Source organism: Erpetoichthys calabaricus, chromosome 2 (genome assembly GCF_900747795.2).
Source record: "Erpetoichthys calabaricus chromosome 2, fErpCal1.3, whole genome shotgun sequence".
NCBI classification, from domain to species: domain Eukaryota; kingdom Metazoa; phylum Chordata; class Cladistia; order Polypteriformes; family Polypteridae; genus Erpetoichthys; species Erpetoichthys calabaricus.
Genome location: NC_041395.2, coordinates 194,359,813 through 194,387,483, shown reverse-complemented (window position 1 = coordinate 194,387,483; position 27,671 = coordinate 194,359,813). Strand labels below are relative to the sequence as shown.

Sequence of the window (27,671 nt, the reverse complement as noted above, 5' to 3'; positions counted from 1 at the left end):
TGTATCTTGTTGTTCTTATATAAATATCTCCTCTATGGTTACTGGGAAGGTATATATATTACTATGGTGTTGTATCATGTTAGCTATTAAGAATATATTGAGAAGTCAAGCAAAATGACACCTTTTACTGGCTAACTAAAAAGATTACAATATGCAAGCTTTTGAGGCAACTCAGGCCCCTTCTTCAGGCAATATTGTCAGACATGTTAAATTCCAAGTCAGAATAATACAAACATTTTCCAAGAAAGGAGCAGGGGGGTATTTTTCATACGTGGATTAGTCATTTAGCCTGATGTAATTGTTGATGATATGGCATGATCCTGGATCTGTCGGTTTTGCGAAACTCTTGCTGGAAGTGTTGTCATAGCAACACATCCTAATCCTCAAACCTGCTCGGAGCAGGTTTGTTCTACGTGAACAAGGATTAGTTTACACACGTAATCAGTGACGGTGCGTGGAAGTCATCCAGTCATGGCTTTGCCGTTCATGAATGAGCGACCAATTGATATTGGTGCACAAATTATACGCAGAGAATTTCATATAGAGAGGGTTTTGCGCGATCGGCAAGATCCTTTATTGCTCCTGGAGGAAATTCTTTTTGAAAGATACCGCTTTAGCCGAGGGGGAATATTGTACCTCAAAGAGTTATTAGCACCTTATATTCAAAGTCAAACTCGGCGAAGTCAGGCTCTCACAACCACACAGACAGTATGCATTGCTTTGAGGTTTTTTACAAGCGGCACTTTTTTATATACTGTAGGCGATGTGGAAAATCTGACTAAAAGTACAGTTTGCCAGGCAATTCGTAAAGTCTGTTTGGCTCTGAAAGATTTCCTTCGGGTTTTCATAGTGTTTCCTGGACACCTGTGTGTGCAGACAATACAAGAGGCGTTTCATGCCATTGCAGGTAGGCAACACACAGGCAAAAACGCCCACAGTTCCATGAAGAATCTCAATCAGCCTAACATTCTCATTACCAGGATTTCCAAATGTGATTGGGGCACATGGGACTGATCAGAGTGGAGTTTGATCAAACATTATTTGGAAAATGTACCTCTCATCCTGATGAATAATCAGACACAGTGTCTTCATCAAATATTTGACCTTCGTCAATATCTTGTTGGTCAGACACAGGTTCAAGGGCTATGACATTCCCTGCAACTGAATAAACAAAAAAGAGGGCTATATGGAACATACCTAAGGCACACATGGAGGACAAATATATGCAATGACCATCCTTTACCGGAAGTGACCACTGCATCCTGCCACTGGTTCTGAGGAGGAGCTTCCCCCTGGAATGCCCTCAGAAACAGGGCGATAGACATTTTGCTGGAGAGCCAACTGTTCTGCAGGGGTTAGGTCTGGACCGCGTGGACCTCCACCTGTTTTTTGCTTGTCTGCCTTCTTATTAGCTTTACAATGAATGTTTTTTATATTATATATGATTATTAATGTCAACAATTCTTTAAATAGTTATATACCAATATTTACCAGTTTCAAGTATATTCTTGTACTTCACTTTAACCTGTTCCCATGTTCTCCTTGTGCTCACGTTTGATCTGGAATTATGACATATTAAATAATAATTAATCTGACACATAGGAAATGAAACGCTGCATTCAGTAAGTACAATGCACACTACTTAGCATTTAATTTGTCGGCCACTTTTTGCCAGCCGTCTTTTCTGGTCTGGGCTGCTTTTGCAGTGTTACCCCTTATGCATATTAAATCTTGAAATTCTTCATGTCCTTCGAATAAAAGGTCTTGCGCCGCGTGTGTGAAAAATAAAATGCGCCCCTTCTTTCGTCATTTTGTTGCAGCATATCAAAGACTTGCTGATCATGTTTTCTAGACTCAATATATATGGGCTTTTCACTCAGCGCGTGCGCGTGCATTCATCTCGTATGATTAGATCCAGCTAGACTAATCTAATACACGGCTGCGTTTGAAAAACCGACCTATCCCGAATGAGTGTCACCGGCATTAACTTATCCAAGATGAGGCACCTGATCGCGGATGATTTAAGCGACGTACGAAAAATACCCCCCAGTTCTGTTATCACAGCTTTGTATTGTTTGTATACTCAACCAGCCAAAACTTCAAAGAAGTGACTCCTTTGCAAGACAGCAAATACCTACATCCTGCAGACAGCCATGACAATAATCAGTAACGGGATTACCCAGGAAATTTGCCTTTTAACTCCTCACCCCCAGTCCCATCAATGGGTGCCTAATGGAACCACCCAGTGTACAAAAAATGTCCCCCTCTGACACCTCCACTTTACTTTAGTGGGGGGAATCAAAATTGTTAAGATGATCATCCTTCCCAAGCTGCTCTTCTTATTTCAAAGCATTCCCATATACATTAAAAAATCATTTTTAAAAAGCTAGACTTAATCATAACTTCCTTTATTTGGAATATGAAACATCCATGCATCCAATGGGTGACTCTACAATGACCTAAAACAGAAGGGGGCATGGCACTATCCAATTTTCAGTTTTATTACTGGGAGGCAAATAAAGAAGCTACAAAGACCTGGGGCCTCATGCATAACACTCTTCATAGAATTCACACTATAACATGGTGTACAGACAAAAGCAGAAATGTGCGTACGCACAAAAAAATCCAGATGCATAAATCTGTGTGTTCAGCAACTTCCACGTTCTTCTGCTACATAAATCCCGGTCAGCGTGAAAAGTAACGCACGTGCATGCACCTGGCGCCACTCCCAAACTCCTCCCAGAATTACTCCTCTTTGAATATTCAAATCAATATAAATAGCCCTTAAGCTCAGCGTTCTGTGAAAAGACAATGGCAAAAGAACAGGGGAAAATAGAAGAATTTCAGGGAATACCAAGTGGAGGCGAGGAAATACATACTATTTGTTGGTTTTAACAGTAGTATAAACAACAAAAGGAAGCTGATTGAGTGACATAAGTGTCGGAGAAACTCGAAAGCTCAAGTTCACAAAGTCACACAGTGCCTGAAATGAAAAAAGAAGTTGTCAGTTATCAAAGGGGAGTGGTAGCCCACCGTGTGAGTGTCATATGAAAGCTTATTAGGGCGCAGAGAAAAGAAAAAAAAAATAGGGACACAGTGAGAAAAAAGCTCGAAATGTTACCTTTAATCTCGAAATTTCCACTTTAATCACATAGTTTATTTTGTCATTAAAGTAGAACATCATAAACTTCATCTTTCAATCATTTAATTTACTAGTTTCTCAAATACCATCGTAACTAAACTAGCAAGTTAAATGCTTTGTTTTGTATGTGTTATTCTATATGCTCTATGTGTGTGAATCACTACGTGCTTCTTAAATGGGCTTTCTCTTCATCCGATAGGACACAGAATCCATTACATTCGTGATATAAATACTCTGAGAGGAACAACGCTAAAGCAGCTATGGTATTTGGAATAGTTTGGCCATTCCGTGGACAATTATATTGTTACAGGTTAATTACAATCAGATGCCATAAACTAATAAACAGTATGCGGTTAATTTCAGTGTATTTGATAAAGCCGCGTCAGGGATGTGGATCTAAAAAAGAAAGGGAAACCACAATGGAACAAAAGCACTGCTTTGACTCAGGGTGCCGCCAGTTTGCAAACCCGAGCGGAGAACTTGCGTACGCCAAGCATTTAGCTGCCGTGAAAATGTGCGTGGCTTTACGTCAAGTTTAGGTTTTATACATCGCAATGTGAGCGTGGAAACAGGCTTATGCAACATTTTTGTGTGTACGCACCGTTTATGCATGAGGCTCCTGGACATTGACACAAATTGATGAATATCCATAAGCCTTGTCCGCAATAGAAATAAAATCTTGCAGTATTTTTTTATATTCCCTGCTCTGTGCCCCAGTTAATACAAACTACCATCATTACACTAAAAATCCAGTTATCCTTCATTCTCTCAGAATATGGAACCAATGTAGGAAGCACTTTAAGACAGAAAAGCTTTTAGCAATTTTACCGCTACATAACAACCACATTTTTCCACCCTCTCAAATATATACACTATACAATGTCTAGAAAATGTCTGTGATTAAAACATTTAGATACTTGTACACAGATAATGTCTTTGCATCCTTCAAACAATTAACGCTTCAAATACAACTTCTCATTAACACAATCTCTCCACTACTTTCAAGCTAGAAACTTTGATAAACAGAACCTGCCCAATTTTCCTCACCTTCCACAATGTTCTATTCCAGAAGAATTATTGATCAGTTTTGAAGACTCAGATAACATCTCTACAATTTATAAAAATATTTTAAAGTCTCTTCCTTTCAAAGATCGCAGAGGAGACTAGGGAAAGGATCTGTCACTCAATATTTCAGAAAAGGAGTGGAAGGTAGCCATGCACAAAATACATTCAAGCTCTATACAAGGATGTGCAAAGCATTCAGTCATTCAACTTAAAATCTTTTATCAAGCGCATTTATCTTGTTTAAAATTGTCCAAAATGTTTCTAGGGCAAGATTCAACCTGTGAATGTTGCAGTCTAGCTCCAGCCTCATTGGATGTGTACCAAATTAACAAAATTTTGGACAAAAATCTTTGCATGTCTATCAGACAGCCTTGGTGTCACAATTACTCCTAGCCCATTAACAACTGTGTTATGTACTCCCAGATGACCTTAAATTGAAAAAAAATCTAATTCTCACTTAGAGGATCCATTCAAAACTTTTTTAAAAATATGGTAGGATCTAATCAATAACATTTTAGAATAAGCTTCCATTTTTGGGAAAAGGATACTCTTCTTTTCTTGTGCCTTTTATAGAGTAGCTGCGGTTGCTGGCTCTTCTCACTTTCTCTTGGGCGGGGGTTGAATTTTGTTTTGATTTCTTAATTTGTCTTGACTGTATGGAATGTTACCTGTTTCTAATTAAAATCAATTAAAAATGTTCTTTTAGCACAGAACATACTTTATTATGAATAAATGTTTAAACATCAATCAACGTATTTAAATTTATTTTCTTTGGAAAGGTGTTCAAATATATTATTCACCAAAGACATTGCATCTAAAGTTTGCATTTGATTCTCTGTAGAAGTTTGGGATATCCCTCACCTTGGAATCTGATTAAAATTACTAGTTAGTCAAACTTACAGAAAATGTTATATTTTAACTTTGGAAATGTATTGTTACAGTGAGTTCACATTAAAAATGCTGAATGTATATATGTACAAATCTTTTGTCATGAAGAAAATTATGATAACTTTCAAGGGAACTGAATACTTTTGCACCCACTGTATATATACATTGACCTGTAGGGGGCATTCCACACCCCAAACCCTGAATGCAACTTCCAAAAATTTCCTTTAATCATTTTCACATACATTTTATGGCCTCCTTCTTTACAAGACAATACTCTTCCTTTATCTTCTTCTCAATTCAAACTCTGATAAATTTTATCCAACTTCATTCCCATGCATCCCAGTAGGTGTCCACATGAAAGCACGATCTAAAGGAAGCAACCATCCTAAATACTGGGAAAACACTTGTCCCAGGCAGTCTCTCACTGTCCATTCATTATAGTAACCATCCAGCTGAGTAAGAGTGCATCCACCATCCCAACCATGATGCCAGTGTAACTTTGTCTCATATGACAATAATTAAAAAAACATTTTTTTTTAACATTGTTACATCGTAACACTTAATTAACACATATATTTCATCATTTGTATCATATCTTCTTCTTTTTGGGATAAATTGTCTCCCATTTTCATTAATGATAAAAGGATACATCTTACTAAAAGTCTGGCCAGTACATAAAGGAAGGTAATATATGCATTTTAGACCAAATTTATGGGCGTTGTTCTCATTTAAGCACATTATTTCTCTTATTTTGTATACACAAAATGCTTTTTCCTTTTCAGAAATCACTTTATTGTACACAGTGGTATCAGAAGAGTTTTAATTTTACAATAGTTGGAAAAGATGACTATGACAATTTCACAGTTTTCTCTTTATTATTCCCTTCAGGAATGGCTTGCCAAAACCTTAACCATTCATTTTTAAGTGCCTCACATTTTCCTTTTTTTCTTCTAAGTTGATTAGCATGTTTTTGTTGCAATTTTTTTTAATTTTAAGAAAACTGTCATTAATTCTGGCAAGTGTTTGGAGGGGTAGCCCCCAGTTCACTGAAGCAATGCTGCTGTACTCAGAACTGTATTATTATGGATGTCACATGCCAGAATTTTACATTTAGCAAATTCTCTACAAAAATGCTAATTTACATAACTTCTGAAGTGATAACTTGTTTTTAATTTAATTCACCAAATTGCTAGCATTTCTTTTTAATGACCCACTTTCTTGTACTTATCTTGTATGGATGTACATGACATTTCTAACCATCTTAATCCACCAGGGTGCTGGACCATATCCCTGCTAGCACAGGGTGCAAGGCAGGAACAAACCGTGGATAGGGCCAGAGTCCATTGCATGGTGAACACACACACACATATCCACACACCAAACACACACTAGGGCCACTTCACCTTAACCTACATGCCCTTGGGCAGAGAGAGGAACCCACTCAGACATGGGAAGAACATGAAACTCCATGCAGGGAGGTCCCAGGATGAGAACCCTGATCTCCTGAGGCAGTATCACTGCCACTGCTCTACTGTGCCACCCCCTTTAAGTACGTCTTTTATAAAATTTGGTCACAAGCAAGATCATCCCATTATTTCTCCAGCAGCTTGCTACACATTTCTCTTTCTTTGAAACCTATCTTCAATATTGCTGACTTACAACTTCAAGGAAAGTCATCTCCCCTTCCAGTTGTAGGTAGACACCAAGTCTATTAAATTTACTCAGCCAAGGAGGTCCATGAAATAATTTGCAACCACCTCATATTTTGGTTGGTCTCTCCTTTGTTAGCATTAAAGCAACTGGCTCTGTGTATTATCATAGTATTACCCTCTACTTACCCTTTACCTGTTTTCTTCAAGGGTAAGTGTACTCATCAAGTTTGTTATCAGGTTGGTCTACTGTTGCACTTTAAGATGAACACACACATACATAGCTATACGCATACACACAGACCTAACCACAACAGTGCCCCATGAATGACACACAGACACACGCACACACTGATTAACCTTTAGCACTATAAACCACAAAAGTGCTTTAGGAATAACACAGCCTGTCACTCAGCACTTCAAGAGACTTATCATCTGCACAAACAACATACAATGTTTTAATGATATCTCAGACCTAAATATTACTTTTTGGTCTACAAGAATACATTTAAACATACAAAGCCTCAGCACTCTTGACTAAAGGTCATTTATCAGCCAAGAATACCTTACTTTACGTACTGTTCCCTACTATTGAGTGGAGCTCTTACTCGCAGCCTTAATAAACCTCACAGCACAGAGGTAATGGCAAATCTTCGGCTGTACCAGGTGCTCAAAAAAATCTAACTTATTACTTCAATCACTCTAGACATTAAGACAAAGCATAGAAAGTTAAAAGCAGCATGGTATTTATTACAGGAATAATACCGTATTTACCCGTGTACCACGCGCACAATTTTTCCCGAAAATTAGCATTAGAAAATTAGATGCACGTCATACACGAGGAAATTTTTTTCTGTAATGTTTACTTCTTCTGCTTGGGCTCTCTTGCTTGCGCGTGCTCTCTCTTTCTCTTCCTCGTTCGCTCGCGCTTTCTCTGTCTCTCTCTTGCTCTCTCTCTCTCTCGTGCGCACTCTCTAGCTCGTGTGCGCTCTCTAGCTCGTGCATGCTCTCTCTCTCTCTTGCTCGTTCGTGCACACTCTCTCTTTCTCTCTCTTTCGCGCTCGCTTGCACGTGCTCTCTCTCGCGCTTGCTCACACTCTCTCTCACGCACGCTCATGCTCTCTCCCTCTCTCGCTCTTTCGTCATGCAACAAAAACAGAAGGGCATTTCACGGAAAAAGTGCCCATAACTCTTCCTATACAATCACAACGCGCGATGTACATGGGGAAATTTTTTTTTGTGATTTTCTTTGTAAAAATTAGGGTTACACAAGGGCACGTGGTACACGAGTAAATACGGTAATAATACCATTGGAACCAAGAATAATAGAAATAGGTAGTGATAGGAAAGTCTGGATATATATATGTAATGTTTAGAAAAAGCTTATGAAAAAAAGTACAGATGACAAGAAATCAGTGATGTCAAGGATGAATTTCCCAGGGCAGCGTTTGATTTAGCAATTGATGTTCATGAAAATGCTGTTAACTGACGATCGGATGAAAACTGGTCACACGTGTGTTTGTTTTCTTCTCTGACGTCACTCTTCTGTCGTCGCTGTTTCTCTTCTTCTTCTGATGTTGCTTTCAAAATAAGGAATATTTATTATAAAGTTTCATGCCATGGTTTCACTACACATGATTGTTGCATGCACCTGATTGGCTGGCTGTCAATATGATGGATGAATTTTGCTCAAACTCTTTAATCTATCTTTTCCTAGACTGTAAACCAAATTGTTGTCCCAGATGTCCATCCATAAATTAATCAATATCCTGAGGCATGGCTCAGTCTTCCTTTCCCAGGTTGTAAAACCATTTTAGCACTATGCAGTGAACAACTGTTATAAAAGTGAGGTGTATGGGAAGAGGATATGCCTTTTTATTATAATGTCTCCTACATCTGAATTCGTCTTGTTGGGACTGAGCAAAATATAATAATAAAAATATAGAGAATAATTTGTAGATTTTATACATCATAACACTCCACCCCTATTTTGGTCTGACAAACTAAAGATGAACTCTGAGTCCTTCAAGCCCTTGGCCGTCCAGGTTGGTAGTTTGTTCCGATGCCCTTCCAGTTGCCTCCTACTGCCCAAGTGCTCAGCCCCTCAAGCAGATTTGGCTCACCAAGGACATTTAAAGTACTTCACAGCTCCTACAATTAGCAGAAAAAGAAAAATTTATCAGCAGATACAGTTCTTATGCTAGGATCCCATCAGATACTGCAAAATTTGCCATTGTCATTTCATAATAATTCCATAAGCATTCTGAATCCTTGGCTAGTTGACTCTAGTAACTCATGTGTTCTGTTATTTCAGCAGCTCTTGTCTTTATTTATTCAAGTGACTGAGATGTTGTATGCAAGATGGAAGCTGAATTGCCTAAATCATAAACACCAAGTTCAAGTGGTGTGTCAATTCCAAATTAGTGTTTGCCACATTACTTTGTTTGACTTAAAACAATTTTAGCTATTTACTCCACCCCTGGTCCCCTAAACACAAGACCATCTATTTAATCTACAATTGGAGTTGCTATACAAACAACAGAAATGTTTTTATAATGTCTTTGCATCTGATAACTAAATACATGGTCCTAGGAAGGAGCAAGTTTCCTCAAATGAGGCCATCATCCCAACTATCAAATAAACCAAAGTAATTTCCCCTACTCAATTTATTCAATCAGTAGAGAGGTTCGACTGCCCCCAATTCTAGCCAGAATAAATTGGGACAACCTGTATGGGGCATCAAGTGTCTTCCTATCCAACGGATCACCACTGGAATCTGCACCCAATAGGCGGACACCCTCTCCTGTTCTCCTACTTGAGCACTAAAAATATTTTTAGATCCATTTGACTTATTCCACTACTTGGTGTTTATATTAAATGCCTCCTTCAATTTCTTAGTGTCCTTCTCTAATGTGATCACTTTCCCATTCAAAAAGTAAAAATTAACTATTACCTACTACATTGTACATTATATTACATTTCCATAGTTTCATATAAATTCTCTATGATAAACTTCACAATTCTGAACTCTGTTTTATACAATGTAAGTTACCAGTTTGTCAAAATGCCCAAAATCTTCTCTAAAACTTAGTTGTTCTAAATTTTGTTCAACCTTTCTTTACCTTATTATTTTTGTAGCACACATTATTGGACCAATTTACTCACTAAATAATTACATTAACAAAACAGCAAATCTAACATTCTAATATAGAATTTGAAGCTGAAATATATCCAGTTAATTTAGCTGTAATGTCCAATTCCTTATGTTCTATTCCTGGTTTTTATTGTTCCCTCTGACACATGCACTTCCCTCAGTTCCTAACTATGTTAGCCATAAAAGGCAAACCAGGTATGAGGTGGTTTGTGGCGTGGTGGTTAGCTCAGCTGTAGTTAGAGTGGGACTAGCCTGATGGAATCGCAGAACTCAGTGCCATTTGACACCCCTTCAAATATAGCAAAGGTTATAGTGCACCCTGAGCACAAATCTTTGGAGGACCACCAGAGGAACGTTAACTGCTTTTTTGCTGGAGCATCACTTCCACAGTCACAGATCCTGTTGTGCAGCTCCCTGCAGTGCAGCCTCTTAGATAGATAGATAGATAGATAGATAGATAGATAGATAGATAGATAGATAGATAGATAGATAGATAGATAGATAGATAGATAGATAGATAGATAGATAGATAGATAGATAGATAGATACTTTATTAATCCCAATGGGAAATTCACATTTTTCAGCAGCAGCATACTGATACAATAAATAATATTAAATTAAAGAATGATAACAATGCAGGTGAAAAACAGAAAAACAGACAATAACTATGTATAATGTTGAATGTTAACGTTTACTCCTCTGGGTGGAATTAAAGAGTCGCATAGTTTGGGGGAGAAACGATCTCCTCAATCTGTCAGTGGAGCAGGACAGTGACAGCAGTCTGTCGCTGAAGCTGCTGTTCTGTCTGGAGATGATACTATTAAGTGGATGCAGTGGATTCTCCATAATTGATAGGAGCCTGCTGTGCGCCCTTCGCTCTGCCACAGATGTTAAACTGTCCAGCTCCATGCCAACAATAGAGCTTGCCTTCCTCACCAGTTTTTCTTTTTTTTTTCAGTTTTTTTTTGCCTCTGAGTGACTAAGATTATAGTCCTTAGGGTATCCAGCATTATATTTATCCCCCTCTTTGTATTCACTTAGCACATTACAATCCTTTTTACTGCTTTTCCACCACTAGCCTTCCACTCATGCCCCTTTACACCTACACCCACAAAGCACAGAAAATATCCATGGCCCCCAACTAATAGGCTTCAAAAAGATGGAGGGAAATAGCCTGTTTCAAAGTTACCATTAAAACACAAGACATTATATTGACATTTAACCCACCCCAGAATGGACATCACTTTAAATCACCAGGTTTAGCATAGTGGGCTATACGTGTCAATATCCATCCATCCATCCATTTTCCAACCCGCTGGATCCGAACACAGGGTCACGGGGATCTGCTGGAGCCAATCCCAGCCAACACAGGGCACAAGGCAGGAACCAATCCCGGGCACGGTGCCAACCCACCGTAGGACACACACAAACACACCCACACACCAAGCACACACTAGGGCCAATTTAGAATTGCCAATCCACCTAACCTGCATGTCTTTGGACTGTGTGAGGAAACCGGAGCGCCCGGAGGAAACCCACGCAGACACGGGGAGAACATGCAAACTCCACGCAGGGAAGACCCGGGAAGCGAACCCAGGTCCCCAGGTCTCCCAACTGCGAGGCAGCAGCGCTACCCACTGCGCCACCGTGCCGCCCACATGTCAATATACAGACTACAAAAAAAAAAAATGCTAAATAAGGTATAATCTATCTGTCTAGGCCTTTTGAACAAAGTGATTCCCTTAGCGTTTTTTTAGTTGTCTTGTTCATTGTCCTCCGTTTGGGCCCTAAAAATCCCTAAAAATGTGTTCTAAACTGTCCTTTCTTGCCCTTAGAAACCAGTTTCCATCTGCATGCAGTACATCCCATGTTATGTGCTTATGGAAAAGAACACTTAGCTTTTGTCTCTCAGTGTCCAGTTGTCTTGTCTTCTGTCCAGTGCTTGACAATGATGGTGATGCAGTCCCATGGCCTCTTTCAGCAGGATTCAGATGCTTGCTTCAGATCCTAGTTTAAAAAGTTTGTTGCACACAAATTCAGTTCAAAATAAACAGTTCATTCCGGTTTGAATAAAGTCTATAGAAATAGATGCAAAAAAGCATTTTCCTGGCTTTTAGTCAAATCAGGTCTGATGTCTTTTTTTTCCAGCAGCCACTGTTTCTCATTTTCTAGATGTTATTCTTCCTAGACTATTAATCCAGACCTTGTTATCAGGTATAATTATCAACAGTGCTGCAATTTGCCATACCTTGTCCACCTAGCCGGAATGATTGAAATAACACAAATTTCTTATTGAGAGAGAGTGCTCACATATTTTATTAAAATGTCTGCCTTCTGCCCCTGCTCCACAATAACTCCTAGAGCTCTTTACCTACCTGACAGACTTAACAAATATGTGTCACCTATCTTTCTTCCTGCTTTGGTGCTCATGTAACAAGACCCTAAAAACTACCTAGTTGTTAGTGTGAATCACAACAGGCCTTTCAGTATGTCCTTCTTAATATCAAAGAAACAGCTTTCAACTCAGCTTACTAGCTAGGTTTTCCACCCCTTTGTTCTACATGCTGAGCACTAGAAACTGGATGGTAAGCCACTGCATTCCATTTTCTTATTCCCCATATAAATGTGCTGATTGAAAACCCAAAAATAATTTCATTCCAACTAACTGCTAAAATGGCCATTCCAAATTCACTTTTAATTCAAATAAACTTCAAAAGCTTTCATATACAAACACTTGCTTTGCGTTCATTTCCTCTGTTTCTTTACTTTAATTCACTTAGTTTTCAGTCCCATTATTCAACTCATGCCCTGCAGTGTGCAATGGCTATACACACCCACCATTTGCTCCACATTCAATGTCTAAATCAAATTTTATCTTAGCACTGGTTACTTTTACCAAAGATTATGGATTAACTATAGGTATAACATATTTTTAAATACTGGATAAACATCAGAATTATACAGAGAATGCAGTGCAGTAGAGAATAATGGAAGAAACCATTCTTACTCTTTTCCTTTTCTTTCAGTCCTCTGCTTTCACTTACAGTTTGGCATTGGCTGTTTTTTTATACTACCACATGTCATTTTTCATATCAATTGTTGCATCTGTCCATCACTAAACGAATGTACACCATATTGTGACTTATACTTTCCTTCATTACCACATAAAAGTGACCTCACATTATAGCAGCTTTCCTTGTGCACTTTCTCTCCAATATACAGTAAATATTGATTTCTCTGCAGCACTAATCAACACAGGGGCTTTGAAAGGAGTGCTCCCAATAACCAGCTCATTGCTACTGCTAATTGCTGAACGTTTCACTGCCCTATACCCTGTAACAGCTGTTCACCTTTGAAGTTATCAGGATCAATGTTACTTCAGTTTTAAATGTAAATCAAAGTTAAAAAAATGTGCCTTCCCTTTAAACAATTGTCAGTTTGTGCAAGTCTCCACTGTCACACCGCTTATCTCAGTTGCAGGGGACCACCTTTCATATGTTGGCCTCAGGGGTTTTCTTTCCACCCCTCGCTGAGACCTGAAAACTGCTCCGCCCCCGCTGTTCTCTGCTGCGGCAAGCTGCTCTCACCAAGACGTTCACCACCATAAAACACCTCTGTCTGTTTTTTCCAGCACAACTGGCATCATACTTGAGCGATTGCCTCCTGTCCCATCAGCAATCTGCTTTGCTATAAACTGCACTCCCGTGTGCAACATAACGTGTCTTTACTTTTAACAAAAGCGCCTCTCTTGTCAGCAAGCAGATATGAGAGTGCAGCAATCTGACGCAAATTAAAGGGCAATAGTTCTCCTGCATTTCTCTCCCGTTTCTCAGGATCAAAAGATCCTGCAATTAAAGTGCGTGCTTTAACACCGAGCAGTCTTTGCTTAATCTGTATGGCATTCTCCTTATACATCGCTAAGCGTACTGCTAGCTGCTCACAACTTTTTAAACAGGTATTTCTCATCTCTCTTGCTTTCTCATCTATTTGCTTTATAATAATTAACCATATACAACCTGTCTGACCAGCAGACAAGTGCAGGTTTTCTGTTTTAGCCGCCTTTGTCTCCACTTTATGCAGAGACGCCTTATCTGCAGCTTTGACTAGTGCAGCTGCTGCGGTTGACTCCGCCTTTCGCGGAGAAAGCACAACAGCCTCCTATTCTACACTCTCTATAGCCACTGCTACTGCTGCGTTTAACGTTGCCGTTAACATTGCTGTTGTGGCTGCTGCTGCCTCTGTTTTTAGTGGAGAAAACACAGCTGTAACAGCTGATTCTAACCTACACCTAAAAAACTTTAGAAATGCTGTTGATGCACGCTGACATGTGCTGGCTGTATGCCAGCATGCGATTACAGCATATTCGCCGCCTATGGGCAATCCATCCCTGTCTTTGAAAAATGTAACCAAACACACAAAAATGCAACACATGATTACTCCAGTAACTCTGCTCGCAGCGCCAAAAATGTATTATCGTAGTATTTCCCTCTACTTACAAGTTCGTTATCGGGTTGGTCTACTGTTGCACTTTATGATGAACACACAGATACATACACTGCAAAAAAACTTAGCCTAGAAATAAGATAAAAACACTGCATTTCAGGAGAAAATGACTTAATATTAGTGAAATTATCTGTCCATGCAGCAAGATAATTTTACTTGCCAAGAAATCTTAAAATAAGTTCCAGTCTAGAAATAAGAAAGCTCTGATAGGTGTTCAAAGGTTTGAAATAAGTAGAAAATGCTGTTTTTTAGAACAAATTACTTGATATTAGACTTTCTACGGTGGAAATACACTGAATATTAGAAAATAATTTTTAATTCAGTTGTTTTGCATTCTTAATTTTAGCACACTGGAAAATGAAGGCCAAGGAACAAGAGAATAAATCAATAATATAAGTGGAAAATTCTAAATACCAGTGGAGAAAGAAAATCTTGTTACTTGAAACAAGTTAGCTCATCTTGAAATAGGTAGTCCAATATTTAATCTCAGAGCATATATCTTAAAACAGGAAAATTATTTTACAAAAATCACAGAATAAGAAAAAAATATACGATTATTAATAATTAAATGTTTGAAATAAGCAAAATTATATGCCAATGGGGTGAGATATATTGACTTGGATTTTTAAAAAATCCTGAAAGTAGTTAATTTCAACACATACTAAGCTATATTTGCATGATATATACAACAAATTTCAAGTCCACCTACAAAAGAATAAGGTAAGAGTAGCACAGTGCTCTCATTTTAGGATGGTCTTCATTTCAAATTGAAACCAAATATTTTAGCAGAGGTTTGAATTAGGAATTCATTCCTACATTCCTACTTAATTAATATACAATTTCCTGATATATGTTGGCTTCCTGAATAGATAAAATAACTTACAATAAAGACAATCATTAGCATTGCTCTTTAAGTATTACATCAATATTCAACAGCACTACTGCTGTGTTTACAATACAGAAACAGAGAAAAACATAAGCACATGAAAATTAGTTGGCACAGGAAGATTACCTTGTATATAACACAAACATCATATCCATATCATTATTGTGCATTGTAGTTCAGGACTGTCTCATCTTGTCACAGTCAGAAATGCATAACAAACTTAATTACATAAACAAAATTTTAATAGTGGTAACTTTGCCAAAAAACAGGACAAAGAAAATACAACCTAACATGTTAAAATCCACAAAATATCAAATTATTTACAATTTATCTGATTGATTTTCAACTTTTATGGTAATTATATACAGTACATCATAGACATGCATTTCCTGTTCTACGTTTGGCTCACACAATTTTTCTTCTAGCATACTGTATTTGTATTTTCCCTTCAAACTGTGTCCAGTAATATTTCAGTTTGAATTACAGAGAGGACAGTGGCAATGCACTTAGGATATGTTAGATGTAGTGCATAATAGTATGCCATAAGGTACATGATACCTTCCTGCAACATTTCTTGAGGGAAAGTTGTCACAGGCTCACTTCCAATAGCTAGCATGCAGTTATCTTGGTCCACAATAAGGGCAGGGCTAGACAGTGGTCAGTCTTTGCTGTAGAAAGGCATCAGGATTCTCGGAGGTCTTCAAGACAAACAAAAACCAACAAAGAAAATAGGCTGAATTTATTTTATTCTCTGTAGTCCTATACAGATTTATTATACATTTACTTATTTATAATACTGAATTAATGTGCTAATTTTAACAGAAGCAGTTATACACAGCTTGTAATTGAAATAGCAAAGAAATCACTAAAAATTGAAGATTGTTATATTCTGTTGAGCCCTTTTAATCAAACCGTTTAATGTACAGTGTTGTTCCTGTAGCTAACATTAAAAACAACCCTGAAAATTGCTGCCAGTCAAAGATGGATAGAATTTCAGTAACTGTCTTTATTTTTCCTTTAAACAATGTAAAAATGCAAAGTTTTACCTTAAGGCCATGAACTAATGCCTCATGTTTTGTTTCCCAGCTTTTTGGGGGATAGAGAAAGTGAAGGAAACATGGATGGCAGAGCTCTAAACATGGCGATGGCATTTTTCACTAATGAAAAAAAAATCTTATTAAATATCTTTCGCATTATGTTCTAATATAACTCAAACATTCTCCTTTTAATGAAAACAACAACATACAGCAAGCTTTAAATTCAGAATGATTTATAACAAAAATGATATGATGTCTGGTATTATTTTTACTAATATTCTAGGACATGAACGAACAATTGAAATGAACCTTACATAGATCATATTTAAAGTTTTAAGTATTCTTTAAAATATTCCTTCATTATTTATACCTAATAAAGGGTAGTGTCAATCAGTTTATTATTCTGTTGTGTCTTAAAAAGATGCTAGACAAAACTATTTACAATGCTAATACATGGCTTTTTAAAAACATAATTAAAGGGAAAAATTTATTTCAAAATAACACAGTACAACTTTCTAATACAATGAAGAAAATGGAACCTGGAATTCACAAACCAATAGTTGCTGGCAAAGAGAGCAGTAATAATATTTTGCATGAAAATTTCTCAAAGTTTGGCTTACTATAATATAGACTTGATCTTTATGGAAAAAATGGCATAAAAAAAGTGCAACCCTTTGAGCATCAACTGCAAAATATCATAACTTTAAACAACTTCAATTTGACTTTCTTTTAGGCCTATCATGCTGCAACACTGAGTAAAGAGCATAACTAACTATAAAATGAGTGAATTAAATATGTATGACAAATGTTACCATCATCGTGCATATGTGGAGGCTTCAGGATCTTCTTCATTACTCCATACAGCTGTGCTTTTCCATAAAAACTGGTCCATCTGCTCTTAACTTCTATGATGTAGTTAAGATTATTCCAACTAAGAATACAATGCATTTCATCCATTACCTATAAAATGAGCACTCTAAGTCGGCACATATTTTGTTTTAAGAAACCATTTTCAAAAATATTTCAGTCAAATGTCTGTGTTTTATGTACTTACATGATCCAGTTCTTTAAAGCATGGGTAAGCCTCCCATATAATCTATAAATTACCTCTGTGCATTAAATTCATGATCAAGGAGCTGGGTAACTGCAAATTTATTTGGCTTTGGCTTTTTGTAAAGGTCCTGTAGTGTTTTAAATACAGTGCCTGGCCTGTATTTAGTGGCTGTCAACAGCTGCAAAAATATATAAATGAATAATCAAATCAGTTGTGTTTTCTAAACAGTCTGAACTAAGATGGGATATGACCATCTCTATTGTGCACTTACCAGATGGTTCACATTCTTTCTCTGCTGTAACATCTTGGGTACGACTAGAAGGTGACACGTTAACAAGCATCGCTGAAGCAATAGAATTCCCCAAAGATGCAGTGGAATCGGCCTCGCCTGAATTCTCGACTTCAGCAGCATGCTTGTCAATGGTGATGCCGAGACATCTCTTTATTTATTTGAGGCATACAGTCCTGTCGCTTCTGAGGTGTGCAGATATTCTGTAGCCTTTCCAGGAGTTGTATAAACACAGGTTCCTGTAATGAGATTACACTCTTTTAAAAAGTGTGCAAGTGAATACAAGGTGTGACTGCTCAGTCTAAATCCCCTATAAAAACTAGTTATTTACACTCACCCATGAATTTTGATCTTCAGCTGCATATAGCTTTGGATAATACTTGACTATACGTTTTGCCATTGAAGAAACTTCATGTTTGGAGGTATATTTGTCTTCCCTTGTTGTTGTCCTCAGTATGGGCACTATGTTGGTCACTGTATTTCTAATTAATCTACAGCGCAGATCCTTTGAAAGAATACAATGCTCCTCTTTCCCTATGTGCTGCAGTGTTTTCTGACCTGCTCCAACTCACTGTCACTTTGAAGTATGTATTCAAGGCATGGTAGTTGAATGATTTTAGAGAGGCTGGCTTCTCTTAAAAGTTTTGTGGAACATCCTTGCTCACTGGATTGAGGGGTAGGTGAAAGACTGGCATTTTTTAGAGTATTGCTTTCAGAAGAGGAGGGAGATGTGCAGCTGTCTTGTAAGTTATCTTGCTGCACAGAAAACTGCAGCTCTTGTTAAAAAAATACAGGAAAATGACATTGAAAATAGTCACCAGTTATCAATAAACTGTTTATGAATTATGAAATTTGATGAAGCCTGACATAAATGGAAATATTTACTTTTATTTAAGGTAAATGAAATTAGTAATCAAAGACAGCATTGCTCAAATATCTGACCACTTATATTTTCATTGTTAAAATTTTTTGGTAACTAAAAACAAGATAGTAGTCATCTTCTTTACTTCCTGATAAAACACAGAAATGGTATGTGCTCAGTCATCTATTGATATGGAGTATTTTCACAATATGTTGTATTCAACTAAATAAGTGCTACATGAGTACTGTGAAATTCTTACTTGTGTGTGCTAATTAACATGTAACACACTATCATTCTCTGGCACCATGATAAAGTTTATCAAAACAGTTGTAAATTAATATAGACTTTGTATAAATTACAAACATACATAAATATGTGTTTACACAAAGATTCATATGGTGAGGTGAACATGTTGGGGCAACAGCCTTGATGGATGCATGAGCTGTCCTGTGCTTGGGTGACATTTCAAACTGCTTTTATTGAATTATGGAAAATTTTAATTGAGAAAGACAAAGCCCAAGTTTCTACTCTTCAAATTTCCACATCTATAAATATATATTTATGTTGTCATCACTTTCATATCATAAACGTCTTCCTTTTCCCTATTATCATTTATATTTCACCCCTGCTTGATCTCAAATATCATCAGGACATGGACACTTCTGACATAAAAGTTGCTACAGAAGCCTTTAATCTCAACAAAAAGAACATAACAAAAGTAATAATAACTACATTGTTTGCTCAACAATATTTCTTAAAATAAATAAATAAATAAATAATGCTGACCTCTTGATGTACTGCTGGCCATGAGGTTTTTTTCGAAGGAAATGTTCAGATCTTCATGTGAAAGAGTCCCTAGAAGACCTTCTGTAACATTTGCAACTTGAAAGCAACAGAGAAGACCAGTAATTCATTCATATTTGGACGTCATCTGCACAATTACCGGCAGTCATTTCCAACTCAGGTTTTAGGCTTTAAGTGCTAAATTTACAAATTTTTATAAGTTTAAGAGTTTCTTGAAAGATGGTACAAGTGCAAATCATGATACCTTTTTATAAATGTTTTACATTTTGTTTCCTTTCTGAACAAGTATATCATACTGAGGTTTTAGGCAAGTAGAGATATCCTACAGAGGTGTATTTACTGTGTTGCCTGATCAAGGACACGATACATACGACTTACTAACTTAATTTGTGAGTGTATAAAATTAGCAGGGCGTTAACATTTGACTCAGACTGAGGCCTTCACCTGTGCCATTAAAGTAGCCTAATAAAGAGCACCGTCTCACTCAGGGCTGGCTCTAGAATATATATATTTATATGACACGCTCATGTATGGTATTGATAACGAAGTTAAGGGGGATGGGTGCTCCCATTGCAATTTCAAGTACAGCGATCTTTTATATTCAAGCAATAAGTTTACAATTGTGGATACCTCAAAATCAAAAATAATTTTAAAATACTGGCCTCTAAATTTTTAAGTTTTTCTTTAAAGGTATCTCAAATAGAAGCGACTTGGGTCGTGTTCGCTTTTACTACCAGTAAGAGCATGAGGCGAGTGCAATACAGTTATAACTTGGCACATTTTTAAAAGATACATTTCAATTTATTTTTAAGCAAGCAGAAGTCTGTATCAGAACATCTTTAACAACTTTTTAAATAAATAACTAACAAATAAATCAACAACATTTAACTAACATTTATTTCATAATAACTTTTTGTATATATGAAATCTAACAATGATGGCGCTCGATAAAAAGAGTCAGGTGTTGCTGTGCAGCCTCAAACCACTCATTAATGCCTAAAATGGCAAGAAAAGTGCTAAATGGACCAATATGTTCGAATGCAAGAACTGCGTGCAATGGAAGTTATAATTCAGGCCAGTGTTTGCTGGATGAATTGCAAAGGTGAAAACCGGAAATGAAAAAATAAATATTTATAACATAAACACCTGCATTTATTTTTAAAATTTTATGTAATGGTTACACGAAACTAGCTTGCCCCACTACTTCTGTTTTGTGTCGTAATGATTATAGGTATCAACGTGGACAGGTGAATTCTTGTGGATTCATAAAAACAGAATGCACTGCAGCAACAGTAAATGTCAATTAGAAACTTACCTTTTAATATTTCCAGTGTGACTTCGTCAAGTGAATCCACTTTGCTAAGAGCAAAGCGTATCTTAGCTATCTACAGTATGTAACGTTATTAATAACCTTACGGTGAGAACGTTTAGAAATGTAACATCTGATGCGCGGGAAAGCTAAGGACGCTTTCCAGGTAACGTGTTTACGCATGCTCAAAGAAAGGTATGTTCTATTACATGACAAAGAAGGGGTCAAAAACAGCTCTGGATATTATATTTGAAAAAAAAAACGTTTTTGTAAAAAAAAAAAAAAAACAAACAAAAAACAATTGGACACTGCAAGGAAACTAATTATACCGTTAGCTTTTCATATACTCAACAATGTCATTGATGCAAATAATTTTTTTTCCTAAAATAATGGAAGGATCCTGTATATTACATCACATAACAGCTACAGTCGCTCAGCACTCATTGTTTTATTTGCTGCTTGTTTGTGGCTTTGAGTTTAAAACGACTTTTGAACCATATCATCCATCCATTCATTTTTCAACCCGTTGAATCTGAACACAGGGTCACGGGGGTCTGCTGGAGCTAATCCCAGCCAACACAGGGCACAAGGCAGGAACCAATCTCAGGCAGGGTGCCAACCCAAGGCAGTTTGAACCATATCAACACTACACATTATATTGTTTGGAGTTTCAAGTTCATGATGCTGTGTCTTTGATAGAGATGTTTTGCCATTTGAAATTAAAATCCCTAACCTGGATAAATCCACCCGTTTTGTTGATGCTATGAAGCTGGTTAATTTTAATTTCAGTGAGACTATATGACTGAAAAACAAAATATATATTCTTGTATATCTATCATGGGGATATCATTGAACTATATAAAACTTTAAAAGATTCCTAAATTCTTGAACTTTTCTTTTTATGTTAATAAATTCCAGCAACACTGTTTGGATTAAGCCATTTATTTCACACAGTGAAAAAACTCTTGCATCAAACCACCAGACACATTTTTTATACAATGGTCATTTATTTTAAAATGTGGAAACCATTTTGATTTGAAGAAAAATATTACCATTTGAATATAATAAAGTACTACCCTTTGCAGGGAATCCAGCTGTTAAATCATACTAGTTACAGGGAAAGGCCACTGAATTAGGCAAGTGTTAATCTGAAATGGCGTAGTTGTTAACAAAATCAAGGTTGTATTCTAAAACCTTTCTGGAATAAAAAGAGTTTAATTTAGGTCTCGGGGTTGTGTCTTACTCATTTCTTAAAACAAGACAAACCTAGAAAGTTTTGGTTCTTGAAATAAGAATACATGTCCTGCTATGCTCATCGCTGTAGTTGATAACAGGCTTTTCTCTCACAGTTGTGCTTTTTTTAAGTCGAAATTGTCTTGGAATTACACTTTTATATCTAAGTCAGATAGTTTAAGACCAGTTATCTTGAATTGAGAAAAATAATCTAGCAAGTATCATTGCAACATGAGATTTTTAATCTCTTGGGGGCAAAATATTCGATATATTACCTTAAAATAAGAAATTTTTACTTGTTAAGAAAAAATGTTTTGCAGTGTAGCTCTACGCATACACACAGACCCTAACTACAACAGTGCCCCATGAATGACACACACATGCTGATTAACCTTTAGCAGTTTAAACCACACAAGTGCTTTAGGAATAACACAGCCTGCCACTCAGCACTTCAAGAGACTTACTTATTATCAGCACGAACAACATACAATGTTTTAATGATATCTCAGACCTAAATATTACTTTTGGTCTACAAGAATACATTTAAACATACAAAGGCTCAGAACTCTTGACTATAGACCATTTATCAGCAAAGCATACCTTACTTTACATACTGTTCCCTACTATTGAGTGGAGCTCTCACTCGCAGCCTTAATAAACCTCGCAGCACAGAGGTAATGGCAAATCTCCGGCTGCACCAGGTGCTCAAAGAAATCTAACTTATTACTTCAATCACTCTAGACATTAAGACAAAGCATAGAAAGTTAAAAGCAGCATGGTATTTATTATAGGAATAATAATAATATCACTGGGACAAAGAATAATAGAAAATAGGTACTGATAGGAAAGTCTGGATATATATATATATAGTCTTTAGAAAAAGCTTACAAAAAAAAGTAGAGATGACAAGGAATCAGTGATGTCAAGGATGAATTTCCCAGGGTGGCGTTTGATTTAGCAATTGATGTTCATGAAAATGCTGTTAATTGATGATTGGATGAAAACTGGTCATACGTGTCTTTGTTTTCTTCTCTTACATCACTCTTCTGTCGTCACTGTTTCTCTTCTTCTTCTGACGTTGCTTTCAAAATGAGGCATATTTATTATAAAGTTTCATGCTATGGTTTCACAACACATTGTTGCATGCACTTGATTGGCTGGCTGTCAATATGATGGATGAATTCTGCTCAAACTCTAATCTATCTTTTCCCAGACTGTAAACCAAATTGTTGTCCCAGATGTCCATCCATAAATTAATCAATATCCTGAGGCATGGATCAGTCTTCCTTTCCCAGGCTGTAAAACCATTTTAGCACTATGCTGTGAACAACTGTTATAAAAGTGAGGTGTAAGGGAAGAGGATAAGCCTTTTTATTATAATGCCTCCTACATCCGAATTCATCTTGTTGGGATTGAGCAAAATATAATAATAAAAATATAGAGAATAATTTGTAGATTTTATACAATATAACACTCAGTATGTGGCTGAAATCCTGCTCAAGGAACCAGTTGTATCCAAACATGGGTACATGCTTCCTGAGAGTGTGTTTTTTTAGAATTATAGCTCATACTTGAACCTGAACATATCCCTTCCTAGTTACCATAGCGTGGATATTAAGACAAGAAATGAATGGTACAAAAGAAATGATATACAGTATTTAACTTCCTTTAATCACAGCTTTCATTCTTCATATACAGTACATTGCACTATTTAAAAAATAACTACATAAAGCTGAAGAAAAGCCACAGAACTTGCAGGGTCTTTTACAATTGTATGTCTGTTTTTTTAGGAGCTTGAAGGAATGCCTCTTAACACAGACTTGGTATGATGACATTCATTCAGTTTATACCCACACTTTCCAGTAACCAATACTATGTACAAATTATTTCCAATTATGCACATTTTGTGAGCTATTTTCCACTTTCTATCAGCCAATGCTATATATGGTTTAACCTCAGAACACCTTCTTTAGTCAGTCAGTCAGTCAGTCAGTCATTATCCAACCCACTATATCCTAACTCCCGGGCACGGTGCCAACCCACCGTAGGACACACACACACACACCCACACACCAAGAACACACTAGGGACAGTTTAGGATCACCAATGCACCTCACCTGCATGTCTTTGGACTGTGGGAGGAAACCAGAGCACCCGGAGGAAACCCACATAGACATGGGGAGAACATGCAAACTCCACACAGGGAGGACCCGGGAAGCAAACCCAGGACTCCTTACTGTGAGGCTGCAGTGCTACCACTGTGCCACCGTGCCGCCCCACACCTTCTTTAACCAACTATAATATAATCTAATATATAATAGTAGTTGCTTTATCGATTATTGTAAATTTATTAGTTATTACATACAGGTACTCATCAATGACCGCAATTGGTTCCGACTGAATGGTTGTAAGTTGATCTGGACGTAAGTCGGCCTATGTTAAATTAAGGTAACAATATTAGACTGGGTAATGATATTGTAATCATCTTAAAGTAATGTTTTATCAACATTTTCTTACTTTTTAAGTCAAACACAGCATACTACAGTACAATTGGTTTAATATGTGGAAAACATACAAAAATAAGAAATACTGTACAGTAAACCCTCGTTTATCGCGGTTAATCCATTCCAGACTCTACTGCGATAAATGAATTTCCGCGAAGTGGGATTCTTTATTTATAAATCGAATATTTTCGCAGTTAGAGCATGGAAAACCTGTTTACTGCCTTCTAAATATGTTTTTTAACATTATTAGACCCCTCTAGACATGAAATAACACCCTGTAGTCAAAAGTTTAAACTGTGCTCCATGACAAGACAGAGATGACAGTTCCGTCTCACAATTAAAAGAATGCAAACATATCTTCCTCTTCAAATGAGTGCGCGTCAGGAGCAGAGAACGTCAGAGAGAGAGAGAGAGAGAAACAGACAGAGAGAAAAGCAAACAATCAAAAATCAATAGGGCTGTTCGGGCTTTTAAGTATGTGAAGCACCGCCGGACAAAGCAGCTGCAAGAAAGGGAGCAATGTGAAGGTTGTCTTTCAGCATTTTTTAGAGGAGCATCCGTATCCTCTAGGCCAGTGTGCGAACAGCCCCTCTGTTCACACCCCCTCTGTCAGGAGCAGAGAATGTCAGAGAGAGTGAGAGAGACAGAGAAAAGCAAACAATCAAAAATCAATACGTGCTGTTTGGGCTTTCAAGTATGCGAAGCACCGCGTGGGAAGCATATCGTATATCATTGTGGAGTTTTATTAATACGTAATTAGTGCTCTGGTTGGGTAGCTTCTCAGCCATCTGCCAATAGCGTCCCTTATATGAAATCAACTGGACAAACCAACTGTGCCATAAATTAAAAGACCCATTGTCCGCAGAAATCCGCGAACCAGCAAAAAATCCATGATATATATTTAGATATGCTTACATTTAAAATCTGCGATGGAGTGAAGCCACGAAAGTCGAAGCACGATATAGCGAGGGATCATTGTACATCTAATTCCTGGCACCACTGGTGCTTGGCTGAGGGTTGTCGATATCGCCTTCACCAGGCGAGGCTGCGGACGGGGTGATGGGAGGAGTTGCTGTTTTCATAAACATAGTGAGCTTCGTCTGAATTGTTTGGGTTTTTCTCTCTTTATAAATTTTGCAATAAGGACGAAATGTGTTGCGTGCCATCCGTACAATCCTTGCAAATCGTTCAATATTTGGGTCCATTTTTTCAAAATGGGCGAGGAGTTTACTCAGTAGAGATAAACCTTCTGACAATCCCTTTGTGGTGAACATTTGTTGTGGCGCCTCCTTCTCTTCGTCTTTTTCCAGTTCTCTTATTTCTTCTTCCGCCACTCTTTCTTCTTCCAATTCTATCAGCTCTTCATTCGTAAGATCACCTGATTTCCGGTCCAGCAATTCCTCAACATCTTCCATTTCACATTTCAATGAAAGGTCTTTTGACAGTTTCACTATTTCTTTATGAATCTCATCAATTTCTTGTTCACTGTTAAATCCAGCAAAAGTATTTACATAACACTTAACACACTTCTTCCGTATGCCATTCATACACTTTTCCATCACAGAGTCCCATGTGGTAGCAAGATTCTTTATACACTTAAGAATATTATACTGTTTCCAAAAGTCACATAGTGATAGTTCCAAGTCAGCATCTATAGCAGCTATGGCTTGGGCAAAGGTGGTTCTGAGATAGTTTGCCTTTAATGTAGCAATCACACCTTGGTCCATCAGTTGAATAAGTGGAGTAGTGTTTGGGGGCAAAAAAAAAACCACTTTCACATTGGGATAGAGATCAGCTAAGTGACGTGGATGTCCAGGCACATTATCGAGCAACAGTAAAATTTTGAAGGGAATTCCTCTCTCCAAACAGTACTCACGCACTTGATGAATGAAACAATTACTGAACCAATCCTCAAATAAAGCCTGGTTCATCCAGGCATTACAGTTTGATCTATAATAAACTGGCAAAGTGTGCTTGTTCACATTCTTAAATGCACATGGATTTTCAGAATGATAAATTAAGAAGGGCTTCAGCTTGAACCCTGCGATATTCCCGCCAAGCAGCAGAGTCAATCTATCCTTGTGTGCTTTAAATCCTGGCATGCTTTTGGCTTCTTTGTGGATGTAACTGCGTCCTGGCATCTGCTTCCAATATAACCCTGTTTCATCCACATTAAAAATCTGCTCTGCGAGATAACCCTCATCCTTAATTATTTCATCGAAACTATCGACAAACTTACTAGCTCCTTCCTCATTCGCACTCGCTGTTTCTCCAGCCACTCGAACATTATTCAACTGGAATCTTTTCTTAAACCTCTTAAACCAACCAGTACTTGCCACAAATTCTTGACTGTAGTCTTCTCCGGCGCGTTCCTTTAAAGTCTCAAACAGACTTCTAGCCTTCGACTGTACTGTAAAGAGGCCTAATGGCGTCTGCTTTTGAATCTGATCTTCCATCCAAATGTTTAACAATTTCTCCATTTCATGAATGGGCCCGGTACATTGCTTCGTAATCACTGTTGATCGCAAAGGTGCAGAACCTTTCACAGCTTCATGAATTCTATTTTTGTCCTTTAAAATAGTCGACACAATACAGTGTGATAACTTCATATCACATGCGATCGCATTCACTTTCTTTCCTCCTTCATACTGTTTTATTATCATCATTTAGGTGTCTAGATCAATGGCCTTTCTTTCCTTTTTGGCAGGCTGAGGAGTGGACAGAGACAATTTCCTCTTGGTAGACATGTTAGGGGTATATTATTATCGAAAATTGCCAAAACAACAAGACACAAACACACGTGGGGCAACACTGCTGCGAATATTATTACTGCTGCGTAGCGAGACTTGGGAGTGCGGGAAACTGGCGCTGCCAACAACTGGCGGGGGAAACTGTCGAACACGTCATAAAGTCGAACAGTCGTAACTTGCATAGGTCGTACGTCGACGAGTACCTGTATTTTCATTTGAAGCAATCAACTTTTGTTATCTGTCCTTCTGCACTTGCTGAGCAAACAGGCCCTAGCCTAGTGTTACTCAATTATGTTTATGTCTTTTATAAGTCACTTTGGATAAAAGCATCTGCCAAGCAAAAAAAAGTAAATGTAAAAAGTTAATGAATCACTGGTTTTGTGTGCCCAGAGCAATCTGATTGGTCAGTTTGACTATGATGACTTGACAAAAGAGGAAGTGTGAATGTGAGATGCTTGAGGAGGATTGAAGGCGCACACTGAGAGCCACCTTCAAAGATGGCAAGTATAAAACCGAACAGGAGGTGAGGTAGGAACCTCAAA

General features: G+C 37.5%; 1 protein-coding gene and 1 long non-coding RNA gene across 2 annotated transcripts; both read right to left on the bottom strand.

The window, feature by feature from the left end:
• Window positions 1-15,679: 15,679 nt before the first annotated feature.
• LOC127526510 (uncharacterized) lies at window positions 15,680-17,516 on the bottom strand. Its single transcript, XR_007934012.1, has 3 exons — window positions 17,379-17,516; window positions 17,137-17,284; window positions 15,680-16,444 (listed from the first exon to the last, which is right to left on the bottom strand). It is a non-coding gene; the product is annotated as an uncharacterized LOC127526510 (long non-coding RNA).
• A 279-nt stretch (window positions 17,517-17,795) lies between these two features.
• LOC114645504 (tigger transposable element-derived protein 1-like) lies at window positions 17,796-27,042 on the bottom strand. Its single transcript, XM_028793350.1, has 4 exons — window positions 25,929-27,042; window positions 19,316-19,411; window positions 18,226-18,443; window positions 17,796-17,906 (listed from the first exon to the last, which is right to left on the bottom strand). Exons 1-4 carry the CDS (start codon window positions 27,040-27,042, stop codon window positions 17,796-17,798), a joined length of 1,539 nt encoding a protein of 512 aa, XP_028649183.1.
• Window positions 27,043-27,671: the final 629 nt, after the last annotated feature.